The sequence below is a fragment of the Hylobates moloch genome, unplaced genomic scaffold (assembly GCF_009828535.3).
Source record: "Hylobates moloch isolate HMO894 unplaced genomic scaffold, HMol_V3 SCAFFOLD_4, whole genome shotgun sequence".
NCBI classification, from domain to species: domain Eukaryota; kingdom Metazoa; phylum Chordata; class Mammalia; order Primates; family Hylobatidae; genus Hylobates; species Hylobates moloch.
Window position 1 is genome coordinate 83971349 of NW_026652279.1, and position 20600 is coordinate 83991948.

General features: G+C 35.0%; 1 protein-coding gene across 17 annotated transcripts in view; it reads left to right on the forward strand.

The window, feature by feature from the left end:
• Positions 1-20600, forward strand: part of SUPT20H (SPT20 homolog, SAGA complex component) — a 50879-nt gene that overhangs the window by 27361 nt on the left and 2918 nt on the right. For 9 of the 17 annotated variants that reach the window (XM_032150433.2, XM_032150438.2, XM_032150443.2 and 6 more), the window contains 13 exons: positions 453-609; positions 700-756; positions 2495-2566; positions 4021-4178; positions 5777-5803; positions 6359-6391; positions 7151-7268; positions 8151-8253; positions 8400-8558; positions 10274-10580; positions 10973-11127; positions 13060-13115; positions 15086-15205. In XM_032150433.2, the coding sequence (XP_032006324.1) occupies positions 453-609; positions 700-756; positions 2495-2566; positions 4021-4178; positions 5777-5803; positions 6359-6391; positions 7151-7268; positions 8151-8253; positions 8400-8558; positions 10274-10580; positions 10973-11127; positions 13060-13115; positions 15086-15205 (1522 nt within the window). The remainder of the gene's footprint in view (positions 1-452; positions 610-699; positions 757-2494; positions 2567-4020; positions 4179-5776; positions 5804-6358; positions 6392-7150; positions 7269-8150; positions 8254-8399; positions 8559-10273; positions 10581-10972; positions 11128-13059; positions 13116-15085; positions 15206-20600) is intronic. The other 8 variants (XM_058437658.1, XM_032150450.2, XM_032150447.2 and 5 more) reach the window with 3 other exon arrangements.

Here is a 20600-nt window from a genome sequence, read left to right on the forward strand (position 1 = left end):
CCAAAACTGGAAGTTATCCCCTTCACTCCCATCTTTCCATAGCTAGTTCTTTCTCATCATTCCTGTGTCAGCTCACATGTCATTTTTTCAGACTCTTTTCCTCCCCTCCCTCTCCCCCTTCCCTTCCCTAATGTTGCCCTCCTTATCCCGTACTCTCCACAGTACACTTGTTTCTCTTACTGCTTCTTGGTATCTGAAATCTGAAATTATTTTATCTGTTTACTTGTGAATGTCTCCTCCCCCTCTGGACTTGATAGCTGTGTGGTGATGGGAATTTTGTTTGTCTTACTTATTTTTATTTCACCTAGTCCTAGTTCCTAGGACTGTGCTTGGCATGTGGCAGTGTTCTATAAACATGATTTGTACATATTCAGCACTGACTAGTTTCAACCCACATATATTATGAGTTTCTTTTATTAGTGCCGTTTAGTTCAAATTTCTTAATATTTCAGGTGTTTCAAGAGGTATTCCAGATCCTCTCTGAATCGGCAGCAAGATCTATCTCATTGTCCACCTCCTCCTCAGCTGAGGTTACTTGATTTCTTACAAAAAAGAAAGGAAAGAAAAGCAGGTCAGCATTTTGACCTCAAAATTTCTAAGGCAGGAAATGTAAGTATATATATTTTAAATGATGCTTATTATGCCCAAAAGCCTGTCTTATTTAGCATTTTCAGTATATTTATATTTTTAATTTTTCAGTGTGTAGATATGTGGAAACGGAGTCCCTGTAATTTGGCCATACCTTCTGAAGTAGATGTAAGTTCATGAATTACTTTTTTTTCATATAAAGTTTCTGAGTTTTACCATTTGGTTGCTTATACCTTGAGAAAACAAAAAAAAAAAAACCATATTTTAAAAACAAAGTGATTTAGATCATACTCTAAACACATTTTTTAAAAACAATATGATTTATTTCAAAAAACATTGAAAAATGATTTTTAGAAGCGGTGTGTTGTTCTTTTTTCACATGAAGTTGAAAGAACATAACCCCTTAATATAGTTGTTTGGAGCAGGAATAGTAAACAAAACAATTTGAAAATGTGGAAAAATACAGTGTATATTATATAATCACGTGAAATCTCTTTTTTTCATAATATTTCATCAAAATTTCCTAATAGTGCTTGTTTGCTCAAAGTGGTTAAATTTGAAGATTAATAATACTATTTGAAATAAAATAAAATAAAGATTAATAATACTAGAGAAGTAACCAAGATTAGGAACATTGGGTTGTATTCTTTATTGATCCATAATATACATGAACTATAAATGGTTGAAGACAGAAAAGGGATATTTTGATGAGTGATCCTATGTTTTTCTTTCTCCTCTGTTCTTTTTTATATTGACTCAACTCTTTATTTTCAGATTTGTTCTTCTGTTGTACCCTTTCCATGCTAGCACATGCATTATTCTTACTGTTTCTGATTTAAAAAAAAGAAATTATGCAAAGCACAAAGCCAGAAGCAGCAGTAGACTGTATATACAACTCAAGGAAGTAAGCCATATTATCTTTTGGTATCTGATGTGCAGTTCTTCAAGGAACGTGGCCTGATAATAGAATTTCAGTGTAAATACTGAAGGGTGGAATTTAGCTTTGGAGGACAGGCTGGAGTACTTCCCAAACTTTAATGTCCTTACGAATCAACTGGAGAGCTTTTTAAATTGTAGATTGCTACTCAGCAAGTCTGAGGCACTAAGATGCAGTTCTCACAAGCTCCTAGGTTATGTGATGCTGGGGTCCATGGACCACACACATTGAGTAGCAGTTGCCCTCAAAGCTTCTCAGTCTAGCTCAATCAGAAAAATCACCTAGGATATCAGTTAAACATAGAGATTTCAAGCCCTACTCAAAATCTACTTACTTAGGATTTCTAAGGGACAGACATGAAAATCTGCATTTTTAATAGGTGCCCCAGGTAAGTCTAAATTACTCTTAAGATCGTGGTTGCCAGTAAGATAATAACATTTGACTCACACAGATGCCTAGGACATGTACAGAAGATATGGTCAAGTCTGACTACAAAGTGGAAAAGGTTCAAAAAATTTGATCAGCTTTAATATTTTACCTTCCCTAGTCTCCCTTAGTTTTGTCCCCACTGTTACATGACCGCTTTTATTTCAAGAAAAGCCCTGCCAAAAGGAAAAGATCCTTATCCTTATCTCTCTGACATTCCAATTTTCCTGAAGGAAAAGCTCTAAAGGAAAAACATATCAGCTTATGAACAAAAAAAATGAAGAGGCACTGTCTAGAAAAGCAGCTGTGTTTATTAACACTTATTTATTTAGTTTGGTTTTATTAAAGTTGTTTTATACACATCAGAAGACTTTTAAACTACTTAAGCATAAGTAGTTGATACCGGTAATTTAAGAATTCTTGCGCTAACCAGTATATTGTATTGTCGAGTTATTTAGTTTCTTCTCTTTGATCAGAATACTGATTCCATTTTATCTGATATGGATTCTATTTTATGTGGTATTTCTTGATTTGATTGTTTAGGTGGAGAAATATGCTAAAGTGGAAAAGTCTATCAAATCTGATGACTCACAGCCAACAGTCTGGCCAGCCCATGTAAGTAATCATTGCCTGTCTCTGTTTCTAATTATGCCGTTTCTAATCTGGCCTCTGAATTTACTAAAGTGCAATTGCCATTAGTTTGGGACCTTTTTTCTTTTTTAAATTACTTTCTGGGAGTTCGGTTTATTACAAGAAGAAACAACTATTTTGTTTATCAGAGTATGCTTTGCATTTTAAACAGCAATTTTTTATTTTTTTTTTATTTTTATTTTATTTTAATTTTTTGAGATGGAGTTTGGCTCTTATCGCCTACGCTGGAGGTGCAGTCTTGGCTCACTGCAACCTCCTCCACTTCCCAGGTTAAAGCAATTCTCCTGCCTCAGCCTTCTGAGTAGCTAGGATTACAGGCACCTGCCACCACACCTGACTAATTTTTGTATTTTTAGTAGAGACAGGGTTTCGCCATGTTGGCCAAGCTGGTCTCGAACTCCCGATCTCGAGTGATCTACCCACCTTGGCCTCCCAAAGTGCTGGGATTACAGGCATGAGCCACTGCACCCAGCCTTAAAGAGCAATTTTAACAAAGAACTTCATTTTTACTTTTGGTTTGCGTATTGGTAGTTCTGATTTGTTTTGTTTCAAATTAATAAATTGTTCTAAGGATGCCTTTTAACAGAAGTGTTCTTTATACGTTTTCCTAATTGCAATAATAACGTCTTAAAAAGAGAGAAATAGGTGTAATATTTAAATTAGGTGAACTCTGGGAGTGAAATGATGAGAGATGTTTTGTGTGTGTGATAGCAAAAGCAGACAAATGATAGATTTGCTTTTGAAAGTTTTATCCTTTTAATATTATTTAATATTTGCAATTCATATATCTAGTATGAAATTCTGGCATATTAAGCTTGATTAAACATGCCATCTGAACTCTCATTCCCAGAGTACCATGTGAAAAAGAATCCTGTACTGCCCTCCTGAGCATAAACAGGCACGGCAGCATGAGGATCAGGGGTGCAAGCTTAGGGACACACTGCTAACTCCCTGTGTGACCCTAGGCAATTCATTTAACCTCTCTTTGCTTAATTCCCTGACTTCTAATATGGAGATAATAACAGTGCCAACCATGAAAATACGGTGGAGCTTTCAGTCCCTGTAGAGTGCTGAGAACAGTGTTTGATTAATGTTCATTGTTATTATTTCCAATATGTATATTAATATGTCTAATAATGTATTTAATGATGTATTAATATTGTTACATATGTGTTCATACTTCATAGTATATGTTAATGCTTTACTAAATGCATGCTGAGTGCCCATATAGTTTTTAGGAAAAGAATCATGCTGTGCTTTATTCTCATAGGCAGACTTAAATATCTTTGTAGCCTAAGTGCTGTGTGTCTTCCTATCGTCAGATACATGTTACTGTATCATTTATTCCTGATTTTTACTAATTCTTATTGCCTGCCTACTTGTGAAGGTATTTATTTGAGGTGCTATGCATTTTTCAGGATGTAAAAGATGATTATGTATTTGAATGTGAAGCTGGTACTCAGTATCAGAAAACAAAGCTGACCATCTTGCAGTCGCTTGGAGATCCACTTTACTATGGTAAAATACAGCCATGTAAAGCAGATGAAGAAAGTGACAGCCAGATGTCTCCATCACAGTGAGTTCTGTTAAATACAAGTAACTGAAGGCCGGGCGCGGTGGCTCACGCTTGTAATCCCAGCACTTTGGGAGGCCAAGGCGGGTGGATCACGAGGTCAGGAGATCGAGACCACGGTGAAACCCCGTCTCTACTAAAAATACAAAAAATTAGCCGGGCGTGGTGGCGGGCGCCTGTAGTCCCAGCTACTCGGAGAGGCTGAGGCAGGAGAATGGCGTGAACCCGGGAGGCGGAGCTGGCAGTGAGCCGAGATTGCGCCACTGCACTCCAGCCTGGGCGACAGAGCAAGACTCTGTCTCAAAAAAAAAAAAAAAAAAATAAGGCACCAAGAATTTATCTAGTAACTACTGATGAACCATTAATGAATAAAAATTTCTCTTTGGGAACTCACTTATTAGTTAAATATAACAATTAGATTTGGCAGTAGACCTAAGTAAACTTAAGTCGTAGTTACCATGTTGCTCAAGAGTTATTAAAAATAAAAAAACCTATGGTATAATTATTTTTATGCTTGTTTTGAAGGCTATTCCTGTGATATCCTTCTTTATATGTTTATGACACTTCGGACTTTAACCTGTGAACATGAAGTGTTTGGGCAATAGTGTGTTTAAATAGGAAGCAAGTTTACTATAAATGTAAAAGGATGCTTGGTATTTTGGCACTGCATGTAAGGACACAGACTCAATGCTTATTGTAGTTATTGGCCCTACATATTAATACATAAAAATATAGATGATCTTCCAAAATGTATGAACTATATATATTTGGTACTGTCAGTATTTAGTTTTATTTTGTTTTACTATTTGTTTGGTTTTTTAAATCAAATTGGTGCTGTTTTGAAAAACAGAAAAAAGAAGCTCAGCAGAAAAGGATGGGGGCCAGGTCTATGTTAATTGTAAAGCCTTTACTTACACGAAATACTAATTGAAACAGTAGAAAGGTGGATTTTAAAGAGCAACCCCACCAATATTTAGGTAAAAGTCAATGAAAGGAAATAACAGGGAATCCTCAGCTTGTTTTTTCACATGACCTGTTTTTATTATTGTAAAAGGATCAGATATTTTGATTACATACATTTTCTTCTTTTTTTTTTTTAAGTTATAGACATCACAACAGTTTATTTCTGAATCCTCAGCATGCATTTCTAAGGAAGCCATTTTTTTTTCTTTATTTTTATTTTAGATATAGGGGTATGTGTGCAGGTTTGTTACAGGGGTATATTTATGATGCTAAGGTGTGGGTGTCTGCTGATCCCATCACCCAGGTAGTGAATATAGTACCCAATATTGATTACTTATATTTAAAAAAATCTTTTCACTTAAAGACAACAAACATTGGCCATTTTTAATTTATTAACTTATTTTTGTAGAACACAAGGGTGATACATGTTCTTTTGTGAAAAAATTGGTCTGTAGAGCCAAATGACTAATTTGTTTGACAGGAAGAGAATTGAATTTTTTACCTTTGCATCAGAGTAGCTGCATGATTTATTATCTTCCAGTCATTCTTCTGTATTCATAAAATACTTTATTTAATAAACTGTGAAGTTAAAGTTTGAGCTGCATTAACTAAGCTTTTTTTTACATTTTATATTTCAGCTCATCCACAGATGATCATTCAAATTGGTAATTAAAAAATAAACTATTTTAATCTGTTAAGAAATTACATAAATATCAAACTCTTTAAAAAGACTTGCCAAAGATATTTTATTTGAATCGGTGATAAATATGTATACCTTGTTTGAAATATATTCTAAGGATCTGTTATGTAGACATTAATAGTAACTTCTAAAATCGCAGGTTAAAGTGAGAGGAAGGCCAAAGACCTTTGCACATGGTAGTTCAGTGATTTTGCTTTAGGATCAATAGTTGTAAGGGTATATAGCACTTGGTAACTTTCAGCCCAGATTATGTTTTAATAAATAAATTTTGTGCCAAAAGAAATATCACTTAATTAAATCAACCAAATTATTCACATTGTTTCATAATGCATGCAAAACTTAGTCATTGTTTCATATGTTTAAATGCATTAAAAAGGTTTTTTTTCATATCTTGGTAGATTTAACACCAGTTTATATTACTGTGACTAAAACATGGAAGATTTCAAAAGTAATCCCAAGGCTTCTTAAGACAACTCTTACCTAATACTTTTCTCTCCTTTTTTTTCCTTAAACATTTTAGGTTCATTATTGGATCAAAGACCGATGCTGAGAGGTAAAAATATTTGCATCTCTATTTTGGTCAGGATGGATATGAAAAATTTTTCACCCTTATAGGATAGAGAATACTAGGAGTTAAAAACCGATTTTGGTTATGCTATTAACCATATTTACACTGTTTAATATTTATGGGCCTCTGTTCTAAAATTAGGGCATTGGACAGTAAAACCTCTAAGGTCTTTTCCAACTTTAAAATCTTATCGATTGTAGAAAAATATTTGAAAGCTTGTGATACACCAAACTATTAAGAATGGTTCTTTTCATGGGATGAGATTTTTGGGGGACTTAAATGCATTTTTCCAAAGTTTATAATACCTAGGTTTTTTTTCATAGAATTAAGAAAACAAAAGAAATGTTTAAAATATAGTTTTGTTTTAAATAAGAAAACTTAGACATATCTACTGTAGCTAAGGAAGATGATTTCTAGATAGTACTTTAATCAGAATCTAAGAAAGGAATTGAGTATTTTCTTTGGCTGCTTACTACTTAAGTAATCCCTATAATTTCTGTATTAGAAATAAGATATTGAAAGTATATCTTTAGATTGTTATTTAGCACAATGTTTTGGACAATTTGTCATTGAACAGTTTAAAAATATGTACTTTTAACACAAAGATAAATTGCCTAATTTTTAATATGTTAATTTTGATAGAACTTTCTTTTTGCCATTAATAGTCATTATTCTTTCCTATAAAATAAATTTATGTTTAAAACAGGTTTTCTAATCTTTACCTGTTTTCTCCTGATATTTTAGGGTAGTCAATCAGTACCAAGAATTAGTCCAGAATGAAGCCAAATGTCCGGTCAAGATGTCACACAGCTCCAGTGGCTCAGCCAGTCTGAGTCAGGTTTCTCCAGGGAAAGAAACAGAAGTGTGTTTCATTAATGTTACTTCTTTGTGCCCAGTTGTTTCACAAGTAATCTGAGAAATGTTAAGAATCGTTTTTTGAGGCTGGGCACAGTGGCTCATGCCTGTAATCCCAACACTTTGGGAGGCCGAGGCGGGTGGATCACCTGAGGTCAGGAGTTCGAGACCAGCCTGACCAATATGGTGAAACCCCGTCTCTACTAAAAATACAAAAATTAGCTGGGCATGGTGGCGCACACCTGTAATCCCAGCCACTCGGGAGGCTGAGACAGGAGAATCTCTTGAACCCCGGAGGCAGAGGTTGCAGTGAGCCGAGGTAGCGCCACTGCACTCCAGCCTGGGCAACAGAGCAAGACTCCATCTCAAAAAAAAAAAAAAAGAATCATTTTTTGAGGAGCGGGGGTACAATTTAGTTTTGTTTTTACTTTTACCTTTTTTAAAAATTATTATTTAACTCTTTATTACATAATTTTTAAATGTACACAAAGATAAAAGGAAAATTATAATGAACTCTGTGTTCTAGTCATTTGGCTTCAACAGCTGTTATTTCCTTTAATAGATAGGTATGGAAGGGTGGAAGCTTTGCTTTCATCTTACTCCTCTGCCTTTCTCCCTAAAACTCTCTCTTCCCACCCTATTACTCAGAAATCTTTTCCTCATTCTTTATGTGTACTGTAATATATTTCATGAGTCTCATGTGAAATTTTCCCTGTAATACATACAGTATTCAATCTGTAACCACTAAGAGCACTTTGCAGAGTTAAAAATCTGGGATTTATAGCAGTATTAATTTTATTTAATAAACTATGAAGTTAAATATAAATATCATCTGGGGTTTATAGCAGTATTAATTTTAACAAGTATGCTTAATGTCATTGTCTTTTAGCAAACTGAAACCGTGTCAGTTCAGTCTTCAGTATTGGGGAAGGGTGTAAAACATCGACCCCCACCAATCAAACTTCCCTCAAGCTCAGGAAATAGTTCCTCAGGTATTACATTTTTTAATTTTTTGCAGTCTAGAATAACAAACATTATATAATCATAATCTCTTTTTAAAACTTTGCCCCATTTTGATTTCTAGAGTTCACAGAAGTTTGAATTATAAATTTAGGAAATAACTTTTATGTTCTTCTAGGTAACTATTTTACACCACAACAGACAAGCAGCTTTCTCAAATCTCCAACTCCTCCTCCTTCTTCTAAGCCATCAGGTATTCCTCGGAAATCATCTGTGGATCTCAATCAAGTTGGCATGCTTTCTCCAGCTGCCCTATCACCTGCCAGCTCATCACAAAGTGAGTCATAACTTAAATTCTTCATTAAATCTTCATAAGCTTTTGCATTAGTGTTTCTTAAGACAGCTTTTTTCAACTTGTGAAGTAGTGATATCTGAATGTACTGTGTACCCAAAATGTATAAGTTGCTAGAAGCTTCAGGCAGAGCTCTTGTTGATTGTATGTATTATGTCTCTATTGTAATTGTACTTGTTTTTCTGTATCTGTGTATGCATTCTGCGTATACCTTTCTTATAGACTTACAACCTACACATCTCCTTAAAAAAATAACCTGGTAGTTACATGTGGCAATAAGATTTCAAAATATTTTTTATTCCAGTGTACCCTAGGATCATTTTACATATTTATGTAAATTGTGTGGCTGATATGAAAAAAATGTCATAAGAGTTGTTGCTGCAGGTCCTATCTTTGTGTATATGTAAGAAGTCAACTAGTTCCAAGGTGGTGATACAATAAACTGAAAAACAATAATTTAAAAACACTCCTACACTCTTTTATAAATTGTTGTCAGTTACTAAAATGTGATGATTATCATAAAGCATTATTCTGAAGATACTGAAATGTAATTTTTACTACTGAATACTTTTTTTTAACATCAAGAAGAGTTATACAAGAATGCTAGCATTAGTTTGGGAGAATTTCTTCAAATTAGTAAATATCTGAAAGTACCAATTTGGGGAAAAAAGTCATTCCAGTTTTTTAGATTTTTTGTAGATGGCTAATATATGCTGAAAGTTTTAGTACCCTGCACAGTGATAGGGTGGTCTTCGCATTAGATATAAACATCTTCATCTCGATAGCTCAAAAGGTGTAATTTTTCTGCCTTCTTGTTTTGCACAAAGAAAAATATATAAATTTTCTGAAAGTCTTATTCACACTTCTTATGTTGTGGGTATGGATTATGGTAATCTACTGCACACAGTTGTTACTTTAAGTAAGGGTTGAGTGACAGCTTCTGGACATTCACATTTCTTTCCTTTCTTTCTGCAGGACATGAAAGCTAAAAAAGAAAACACCTCAAGAGCTTTTGGTTTTACTTTTTTGGTTTTTGTTTTTTGTTTTTGTTTTTTAAAAAATTGATAAACTGTGCATACTTCATTCACAACAGATTTTCTATACATTCTACATTTAAACAGAAGTACACAGTTACTGTTAAAGATGCAGTATTATCTATCAGATATTTGCTTTATTACTGTTTTTTGTAAATTTGTTTGTCAGGATAAACTTGATGTGTTAGGAGTTAAACATGTATATTTAGGTGCCAAATATGATTGTTAACCATATGTAACTTATTAAATATGTTCACAGTTTATCTCAGACTTTTACACTAAATAAGCAATATTTTTAAATGAAGTCTTGAATTAGTGAAATCGTAAATAACAAATTAATTTGAATTCGTTTTGAACTTTTTAGGCCAAAGGCAGCATGTAGGAAACTAACTTTTAAATGGGTATTGTGGTAGAATATAACTGTATATTTTTACTGTTACTGCAATAGCATCTTTAATGGGATTTTTAGGTGATATACTGCATCCTTAATTGTAATTGAGTGTAGCAACACTCATGTATCATGTGTAGAAATTAACACTTGCAGTTAACTGCTTGAAAAAAAAACTAGAACAAATTGTCAGTGCTAAGTAAGATTCCATTAACCTTATTTTAAAAGGACTGGCCATTTATAACAAACTAGCAATTTTTATTTTTCTCAATGAGCAGGATCTGGAACTCCTAAGCCATCTACTCCTACACCAACCCCTTCATCGACCCCACACCCTCCTGATGCTCAGAGCTCAACTCCTAGTACCCCTTCAGCCACCCCTACTCCCCAAGATTCAGGCTTCACCCCTCAGCCCACTTTGTTAACTCAGTTTGCTCAGCAGCAAAGGTCTCTGAGCCAGGCAATGCCTGTAACAACCATTCCTCTTTCCACCATGGTAACATCTATAACTCCAGGAACCACGGCCACCCAGGTCATGGCAAACTCTGCTGGACTTAACTTCATCAATGTAGTGGGCTCTGTTTGGTAAGTTTGCATTGATGTTCAGATTTTTTCACCAATCTAAATAAATTCTTAATTTGTGAAATTAAGAACAAACCACATATTACTCAGACTGGAAGGGAATAGTTTAGATATGGACAGAAGCTGCCTGACCATGTATGTTTTAATTTTAAATAATACATCTGTTAACTGCACTGAGATGATATCTCATCTTATTGTTTTTGTTTTTTGATACTTCATCTTGACAGCAGCTTAGAATTTCCTGTTTATCTTCTGCATTACTTTCTTTGATATTTAAGACAGATAAATAACTAGTTGTGTTTGCTTAGTAGTTTTGTTTTTTAATCTGAGGAATTGTGTGGCTGATTTTTTTCCTTTTACAGTGAAGTTTAATGCCTTGTCTTATTCTCCTGCAGTGGGGCCCAGGCTTTGATGAGTGGTTCAAACCCCATGCTGGGCTGTAACACTGGTGCCATAACTCCTGCAGGAATAAACCTGAGCGGCCTTCTACCCTCAGGAGGTCTGCTACCAAATGCATTGCCCAGTGCAATGCAGGCAGCTTCTCAAGCAGGTCAGAATGTTGGAAATAATAACCTCTAAAAAAAAAATTAAAGTATATGCTAAAGTAAAAATGTAATTTTAAGAGTAATGCTAAAGGCATTTAATGTCATTATTTCATGAAGTGTTGCGTCACATGTATTTCACTTCAAAAGCCTTTAAAAGTTCTGGCATTTGAATTAAAAGTCATCTAGCAGTCAACTTCTGTGGAAAACTTGGTAAGCCTGTGAGTCTGTGCAAATCTTTCTTTTGCTTTCCAAATAACAAAATTAATTTTGGTAGCCTTATTGTCATTGTAGTTATATTCCAGGGAAAATAAATGTATTTTGAAAATATACATTGTGCACAAGAGGCAACTGCATCACAGTTAAGAGCCTGGATTCTGGAGCCAGACTACCTCAGCTTGATTCCCAGTTGTACAACTTACCATTTGTGTATTCTTGAGAAAGTTACCTTTGTGTCTAATTTTCCTCATAAATAAAATGAGAATAGCAATAAAAACTTACCTCATAGTCGTGAGGATTAAATGAAATATAATACAGATTATGTGCTTAAACTGTGCCTGAGACATGATAAGCATTCTTTTATTTAGGAGTAGTTATTACCTGTACAGGAAAACAGTTATAATAACTTGTGCTTATTTTTAGAGAATATAATTAAACATGCTAACGTGTTGCTGTAATTTCCTAATTCTAGCTAGTGTTCTTATTTTAATAAGCGTAAGTGTGCCTTAGTGCGAGAAGTCCTGGAAATGGACTTCACATCTTGAATTTAGGATATTTACATGTAACTACTAGTTGTACCAGTTACATGTGGCTTCAGTTGCTAAACTGGGGCTCTACAGAAGTCACTAAATTTTTCCCCCTTAGCCTCAGTTCAGTTTGCTCTAAAGTGGGAATAAAAATATCTTCAGTTGATACTCAAGAGAAGTAAATGAAGTATGAAAGTGCCTTTGGTAAGCTAGAAAGCATTATACAGATGTCATCCACTTTTAAAAGGGGTTAAGCCATTTTCTTAAATGAGAATTTTTCCAGAAAGGGATATTTTTGCCAAATTTCAGTTTCTTATACAAGGCTTCGCTAGTATTACATGTGCATTTCTTCCCTTAAATCTTTTCTTTTTAAATTATATGATAGAGAACTAGATACATTTTTAAATAGTGTTCAAATTGGTATATTTTGTTAGCAAAATATATACATACCTTGAGACCAGGATCAGCAAACTACAGCACACAGCCTAAGCTAGGAATGGTTACTACATTTTTAAAGGATTATGAAAAGAAAATGCAGCAGAGGCCATTTGTGCTCACAAAGCCCACATGATGAAAACGTGTAAAAAAGCCCCCTTTACTGAAAACATTTGTCACCCCCAGCTTTAAGATATGCTCTGTGTTATGTAACAGATTTTTTAGGAATAAGTTTAAATTAACAGAGCACTGTTTCCTGACTCTCAGTTTTGATCTTTATACACAAGTTGCAACATTCTTTAGCATTCTCATTAACATTTGTAGTTAAATAGCATAAAGCACACCAGTTCTTAGAGATATGATTATTATAGTATACTGTGTAGCACTGAGAAATGTAAATAGATGCCAGTACCTGGAATGTATTTGCACAGCAGTGATAGTTTTGTTATATTCATGGTGTTCACATAATTCTTGATTACTCTTTGTTCAGCCAACAGTCAGAAGAATGAAAAAGAAGTCCCAGTTTCTGAAATATAGAATATAATGCGCATCTGGTGCTTCACAACTTTGAATAAAATCTCAGTATTGATAAATATTGAAGACAATTTTTTGTTTTTAAGATATTTTTGAAGTTTGGAAAATAAGCACATCTATGCAGAGAATACATAAAATTATTGTGCTTATATATACCAAAGTATAAACTATTTTCATGTGTGATAAACTTTCAATTCTGTTATAACCATGAGTTTTATTTAACAGGTGTTCCATTTGGTTTAAAAAATACTTCAAGTCTCAGGCCCTTAAATCTACTCCAGGTAAACCTGAAATACTGCTTTTGATTAAATTTTTTGTACATTGACTTTTTTTCTAAACAATGTATATCTACGTGTATCAGCACTTGAAATTCTGAGGTCTGTTTAGATTCTTCTAAGGGTGTGGTTATTATTGCTGCCTTTGTATGATCAAGTGGATAAAGAGAAAGAATCTGTATCCTATATACCACACTTTGGCTCCAGTAGCCCTGCCTAATTAAGAACTAGCTGTGCTAGTGGGGAGAATTTGCACCTACCAAGGAGGATACTTCCCTACAATAATAATAGTGGATATATTTAGAAAATAATTGCTTTCCCAACAGATGTTTTATGTATACATATATGTAATACTGTTTTTTTGTGCTTGAAGGAGATTTAAAAAATAGGTATGTGGGCCGTATGCAGTGGCTCACACCTAGAATCCCACCACTTTGGGAGACCCAGGTGGGTGGATTGCTTGAGCTCAGGAGTTGGAGACCAGCCTGGGCAATATGGTAAAACCCCATCACTACAAAAAGTTAGCCAAGCCTGGTAGCATGCACCTGTAATCCCTGCTACTCGAGAGGCTGAGGTCGGAGGATCACTTGAGCCCAGGAAGTCGAGGCTGCAGTGAGCTGACATTGCACCACTGCATTCCAGCCTGGGCAACAGAGTAAGATCCTGTCTCAAAGGAAAGAAAAGGGGGGTGAATTTACAACATTTCCTGGTGTTATGCTAGGTCCTCTAATTTAAAGGAGTAAGCTTTAAGCTAGTAGTTTGGAAAATGGATAGACATGACTATAAAGATCTGGATATGTAACATAGTAGAGCTATGGATTGATGGGAAATAACAATAACAGGTCAGCCACCCTGGTATTCAGGATTAGCAAATCGGGAAATTCTCATTAGAGCTAAAATTTAAAACTTATTTCCTATATACGATGCAGTATGTTTACAGACTAATTGCAGAACAATATACTTATAATATGGACAAGCCCACAAATTGCATTTGTTTATTTAGCCTACCTTCTGGCATATTCTGTTGAAATTTTCTTAGGGATCAGTCTCAGTGTTAACAGGAATGGAAATCCTTTAGTTTGTTATATTTTTCTACATTTACTATATACTGATGGAGGAAGGAACATTTGATCTGTGTTGTGTCCAGATTTACCTAATGATGAGCTGTGATGGATATAGATAGATATTTTGACCCAAGGATTTTTTTTTATTATATATATATATTTTTTTTGACTATACAGACCTAAGAGTTCTGTATTTGGTATTTTCGTGGACATTCTCCTAAGGACCTCAAAGTGGTCTGTATATAAACCCCTATAGCTTAAAATGGAAAAACTGTTTTTTGGTGCATTTGAAAAGCATTGTTTTCCCTTTTAACCTGGAGTTTTCTGAGTGCTTCTTTAAAAATTGTTTTTTAATTTGGATTAATTAAATTCAAATTAGATTTTAATGAAAGAGAAAGTAGTGGTCTCCAAAATAAATATGGACATCTAAATGCACTTTCTTTTCAGCTTTGAAATTCCTCACTGTGTTATATAAAAGATCTTGTATAATATTTTTTTTTGGCAAAACTAGAACAAATTTATGAGGGGTGGCTTTTCGTAGTATACATTTCTGATTCATAAGCTGCTTGTTTGTACATTCTAATGTATTTAATGCTCATTTGTATTGATGTATAAAAAGAGTGAAATAAAAAATAGCATGTGAATTGGGATAGCTAACTACTAGCTTGAAGCAGAAAAATTTATGTTTAAGAGTGTTAGCATACTTGCGAGCCCAAAGTAATAGGACTTAAAAACGGTTTCTAAATAGGTCTTTTTTTTTAAGGGCAGCCAACTTGTTTTTTGTTCACCAGTTTCTTCAATAACTAGAAGAGTGACACATAGCACATGATCCAAAAATATTTGTAGAATAAATTTAAATATTTCATATAAAATCATGTGAAATTGGTTAATTTTTGTTTAAATTCTTAATAGCTTCCAGGTGGTTCACTTATTTTTAACACTCTGCAGCAGCAGCAACAGCAGCTCTCCCAGTTTACACCACAACAACCTCAGCAGCCCACAACTTCTAGTCCTCAACAGCCAGGGGAGCAGGTATGGGTTTTCTAGCCTTCCATATGCTTTTACATCGAATTTATAACATTTTTTGGTATATTCCAAGCATACTTCATTTGCTTTGTTAGTGTAAACATTTCCTGTACTGTTTTTATTAACAGTAGTAGCAATCAGCTATTGGGTGTGTATTCCTAATAAAACAGTCATACCATACCGAACAGATGGTATCACCTGCATCTTGCATAGATGATTGAGATTCAGATAAATGGCTTGCTCTTAGCCATACAGTGAGTGGCAGAGCCAGAGATTCAAACCTAGGTCTTTGTGCCCCTGTCGCTCATGTATTTTCTACCCCAACATTGTCTTTCTGTTTTTAGGATTTTGTTGCTATTGGAATAAAGATATCCCTATTATCATAAAATGTAAGGCAGTGGGAACACAGACAAAAACAAACGTGTACACTGCCAAAGAGAAAGAAATTGAATAAGAATTGCAATAAATGACAGTAGAAGAAGGAAGTACAAGTGTTTCTAAACTTCGGGTACACTGGAGTCATCTGGGAAATTAAAAAAATATTGATTCCTGGGTCCCAAATCCAGTTTCTCTATCTCACAAATTATATGAAATATTCACCATTAGTCCTTTTGCCCAATTTCCCCCAGTCAGGTCTTGGTTGGATAAAGCTCATCCTCTAATAGAGTCCTCAGGAATGGCACATTAAAAACTTACTGTTTTTTCATTCTAAACACTTTAAAGATTGGCTAGATATAAAATCTTTGATTTTCTTTTAAAAACATTAAGATACACATAAAATTTACCATTTTAACTTTTTTTTTTTTTTTTTTTGAGACAGAGTCTTGTGCTGTTGCCCGGGCTGGAGTGCAGTGGCACGATCTTGGCTCACTGCAACCTCCACCTCCTGGGTTGAAGCAATTCTCCTGCCTCAGCCTCCCGAGTAGCTGTCGCTACAGACGTGTGTCACAACGCCCGACTAAATTTTTTTTGTATTTTTAGTAGAGACGGAGTTTCACCGTGTTAGGATGGTCTTAATCTCCTGACCTCGTGATCTGCACACCTCAGCCTCCCAAAGTGCTGGGATTACAGGCATGAGCCACCGCGCCTGGCCAAAACTTATCATTTTAACTTCTTAAGTGTGCAATTCAGCAGTGTTAAGTGTATTCACATTGTTGTGCAACAGATTTCTATTACAGAACTTTTTCATCTTGCAAAACTGAAACTATATCCGGTAAATAACAACTCCTCCCCTTGGCCACTATTCTACTTTATGTTAGTATGAGTTTGACTATTCAAGATACCTCATATAAGTGCAGTCATATAGTTACTTGTCCTTTTGTGTTTGACTTATGTCACTTAGCATAAAGTCTTCAAGGTTCATTCATTCTATAGCATGTGTCAGAATCACCTTCCTTTTTCATGGTGAATAATACTTGTATATACCATATTTTGTTTATCCATTCATCCACTGATGGATGCTGGGGTACCTTCCACCTTTTGGCTATTGTAAATAATGCTAGTGTGAATGTGAATGTACAGTTATCTCTTTGAGACCCTGTCTTCAACTCTTTTGGATATATACCCAGAATTTGGATTGCTGGTTCGTGTGGTAATTTTTAATTTTTTAAGAAGCATCATACTGTTTTCCATAGTGGCTGTACCATTTTACCTAACTGCCATCAACAACATACAGAGATCTCAATTTGTCCAAATCCTCGCCAACTCTTGTTATTTTCTGGTGGTGGTTGGGTCTTTGGGGATTTTTGGGTTTTGTTTTTTTTTAAGCAGCCTTCCTAATGGGTATTAGGTGATAATCCCATTGTGGTTTTGATTGGCATTTCCTTAATGATTAGTGGTGTGGAGCATCTTTTCATATGCATGTTGCCCATTTGGGTATCATCTTTGGAGAAAAGTCTGTTTGGGTCCCTTGCCCATTTTTTTTAATCAGATTAATTTTTGTTGTTGAATTGTAGGAGTTCTTCATTCTTCGTATACACATATATCAGATGTTTGATTTCCAGATATTTTCTCCCATTTGTTGTCTTTTCACTCTTGATTGCATCCATTGCACAGAAGTTGTTTTTTTTTTATTTTAATGTAGTTCATTTTCTCTTTTTACTTTTCTTGCCTGTGCTTTTGGTATCATATTGAAGATCATTGCCAAATCCAATGTCTTGAAGCGTTTTCACTTGTTTTCTTATAGATGTTCTCTAGTTTTAGTTCTCCTTTAAATTTATTAAAAACGCTTCCTACTGTTGACTTGCTTTGTATGTTTTTGAGAAATCTGATGCCAGTCTAATTATCTTGCTCTTGTAAGTTTATTTAAGCAGTTTGCCTAGAGGCCCTTAATGTTTGTCTAATATTCTCACTGGTGTATGTGTCAGATTGATTTTTCCATGTTTTTCCTGTGGATCCTTTTAATGTATAGGGTCACTTCTTTATTTCTGGAATGTTTTCTTGGATGATAGTTTGTAGTTTCGTAAGTGGAAGCTTAGATTATTGTGTTGAGGTCACTCTTTTCTAAAATAAACAATTAATGTTATACATTTCCTTCTCAGTACTGCTTAAGCCACTTTCCACAAATTTTGATATGCTGTGCCTTCATTTTGTTCCATAGAATTTTCTGTCTTATGGATTCCTCTCAAATGAGTTTAGATATGTTTGATTTCCAAATACTTGGGAATTTTCCAAATATCTTTCTGCAGTTGATTTCTAGTTTAAATCCACTGTGGTCTGAAAACTTTTTTTTGGTTCTTTTAAGTTTGTTGAGGTTTGTTTAATGCTTGAGAACATGATCTGTCTTGATGAATATTCCATATATGGCTGAAAAAATGTATATTCTGCTGTTAGGAGTGTTCCATATTAGATCAAGGTATTTGATGGCATCATTCAGGTCTTCTATATCCTTTTCTTTCTGTATATCAGTTACTGAGAGAAGTGTTGAAGTCTTCAACCAAAACTGGAAATTTCTATTTTTCCTTTTGCTAAAGGTTGTTTTTTGAGCCCATATTGTTAGGTGCATATACATTTAGGATTGTTATATCCTTGATTAATTTACCCCTTATCATTAATAAATGACCTTCTTTATCTCTGGTAATATTTCTGGTTTCTTTCTTTTGATTAATGTTAGCTTAGTACATCTTTTTTTATCCTTTTAGTTTTAGCCTGAGTCCTTTTATTTCTTAGTATTTGTTTTCTTTTTCAAGACGTTTGTTTAATCATTATTCCTCCTTGTTTGAATATTCCATTTGTGGTGGTGGCTTATAGGCTACTTTAGGTTTGTGGAGTGCTTTGGGGGGAAATTGATATCACCTGTAGTTTTTTTGCATTTTGAGTGTTTGTTTGTTTGTTTTATCATCACTCCGTTATGGTGGTGATGTGGTCTGCCTTATTCTGTTGTTCATTTCATGAACTGGGTTCGAAATTCAGTAATGTATCCTCCTTTCAGCTCTGTGCTCTTTTGTCCAATCTCTTTTTATATCCAGGGAGATCCCCTCAAGATAAATGGAACTTTTGAAATGTTTGGCTTGCCATTATATACTGAAATATTACTTCAGACACTATTTTAGGTGGTACCAAAGGATGTCTTTTGCAGAGCAAAAGTTTTTAATTTTGCTGAAGTCCAAGTTAACAGTATCTTTTCTTTATGGAATATCCTGTAGTTGTCATGTGTCAGACTAGCTCTAGGTCCCAAAGATTTTCTCCTGTATTTTTTTTCTAACAGTTTCATAGTTTCTTATTTTGAATCCATGATCCATTTTCAGTTAATTTTTGTACAAGATGTGCAACTTAGGTCCATGTTTTGTTTTTGTTTGTTTTTGTTTTCCTATCAGTATCCAATTGTTTCAATACCATTTGTTGAAAAAAAAAAAACAAAACAACAGCAACAAAGAAAAAAACAGCTATCCTTTCTGAATTGAATTACTTCTGCACATTTGTTGAAAGTCAGTTGGAGGCCGGGCGCGGTGGCTCACGCTTGTAATCCCAGCACTTTGGGAGGCCGAGGTGGGCGGATCACAAGGTCAGGCGATCGAGACCATGGTGAAACCCCGTCTCTACTAAAAATACAAAAAATTAGCCAGGCATGGTGGTGGGCACCTGTAGTCCCAGCTACTCTGAGAGGCTGAGGCAGGAGAATGGCGTGAACCCGGGAGGCGGAGCTTGCAGTGAGCCAAGATTGCACCACTGCACTCCAACCTAGGCGACAGAGCAAGACTCCATCTCAAAAAAAAAAAAAAAAAAAAAAAAAAGAAAAAAAAAAAAAAAAAAAAAAAAAAAAAGTCAGTTGGGTCTATTTGGGTGTGTCTATTTCTAGGTTCCCTGTTCTGTTTCATTAATCTATGTGTCTGTCCTTCAGCCAGTACCACACTGTCTTGTTCATTGTAGTGTCTTAAAATTGGGCAGTGTTGGCCGGGCGCGGTGGCTCACGCTTGTAATCCCAGCACTTTGGGAGGCCGAGGCGGGCGGATCACGAGGTCAGGAGATCGAGACCACGGTGAAACCCCGTCTCTACTAAAAATACAAAAAAAAAAGTTAGCCGGGTGTGGTGGCGGGCGCCTGTAGTCCCAGCTACTCGGAGAGACTGAGGCAGGAGAATGGCGTGAACCTGGGAGGCAGAGCTTGCAGTGAGCCGAGATCGCGCCACTGCCCTCCAGCCTGGGCGACAGAGCGAGACTCCGTCTCAAAAAAAAAAAAAAAATTGGGCAGTGTTTTCTCCCATACCATTTTTCAAAATTGTTGTAGCTAATGTAGGTTCTCTACCTTTCCGTATACATTTTAAAGTCATCTTGTCTATATCTACAAAAACCTTGCCGGCATTTCTAAAAGAATTGAGTTAAACTTGTTGATCAGTTTGGGGCAAGAACTGCCATCTTTATGATGTGAGTCTTCCAGTACATGAACATAGTATGTCCTTATCTAGACCAAAGTCAGTGTTTTGTAGTTTTTGGTATACAAGCCCTGTATATGTTTTCTTAGACTTAAGATTAATACCTAAGCTTTTCTCTTTTTTTTTTGAGTAATTGTGAATGGTATTTTTTTATTTCAGTTTTCACATGTTCATTACTAGTATATATAGTGTTGATTTTTGTATATTGGTCTTGTTTTGTGCCCTCTTACTGAACTTACTACTTCTAGGAGCTGTTTTGGAGATTGCTTAGGGTTTTCTACCGTATAGACAGTTGTGCCATTTGCAAATAAGGACAATTTTATTTTTTCCTATAAAATGTATATACCTTTTATTTCCTTTTCTTGACTTAGTCTGCTGACTAAAAGTTCCACTACTGTGTTTATGTTACAAAGGGTGTTTTAAGCTTCAAAAAATTGTTACAGTGAAGCTTTATAAAAGCCTTAGGCATTATCTAGGTAGCATCAAACAATAAATACAGATGCACTGAAAAATGAAGTTTTCTTTGTTCAA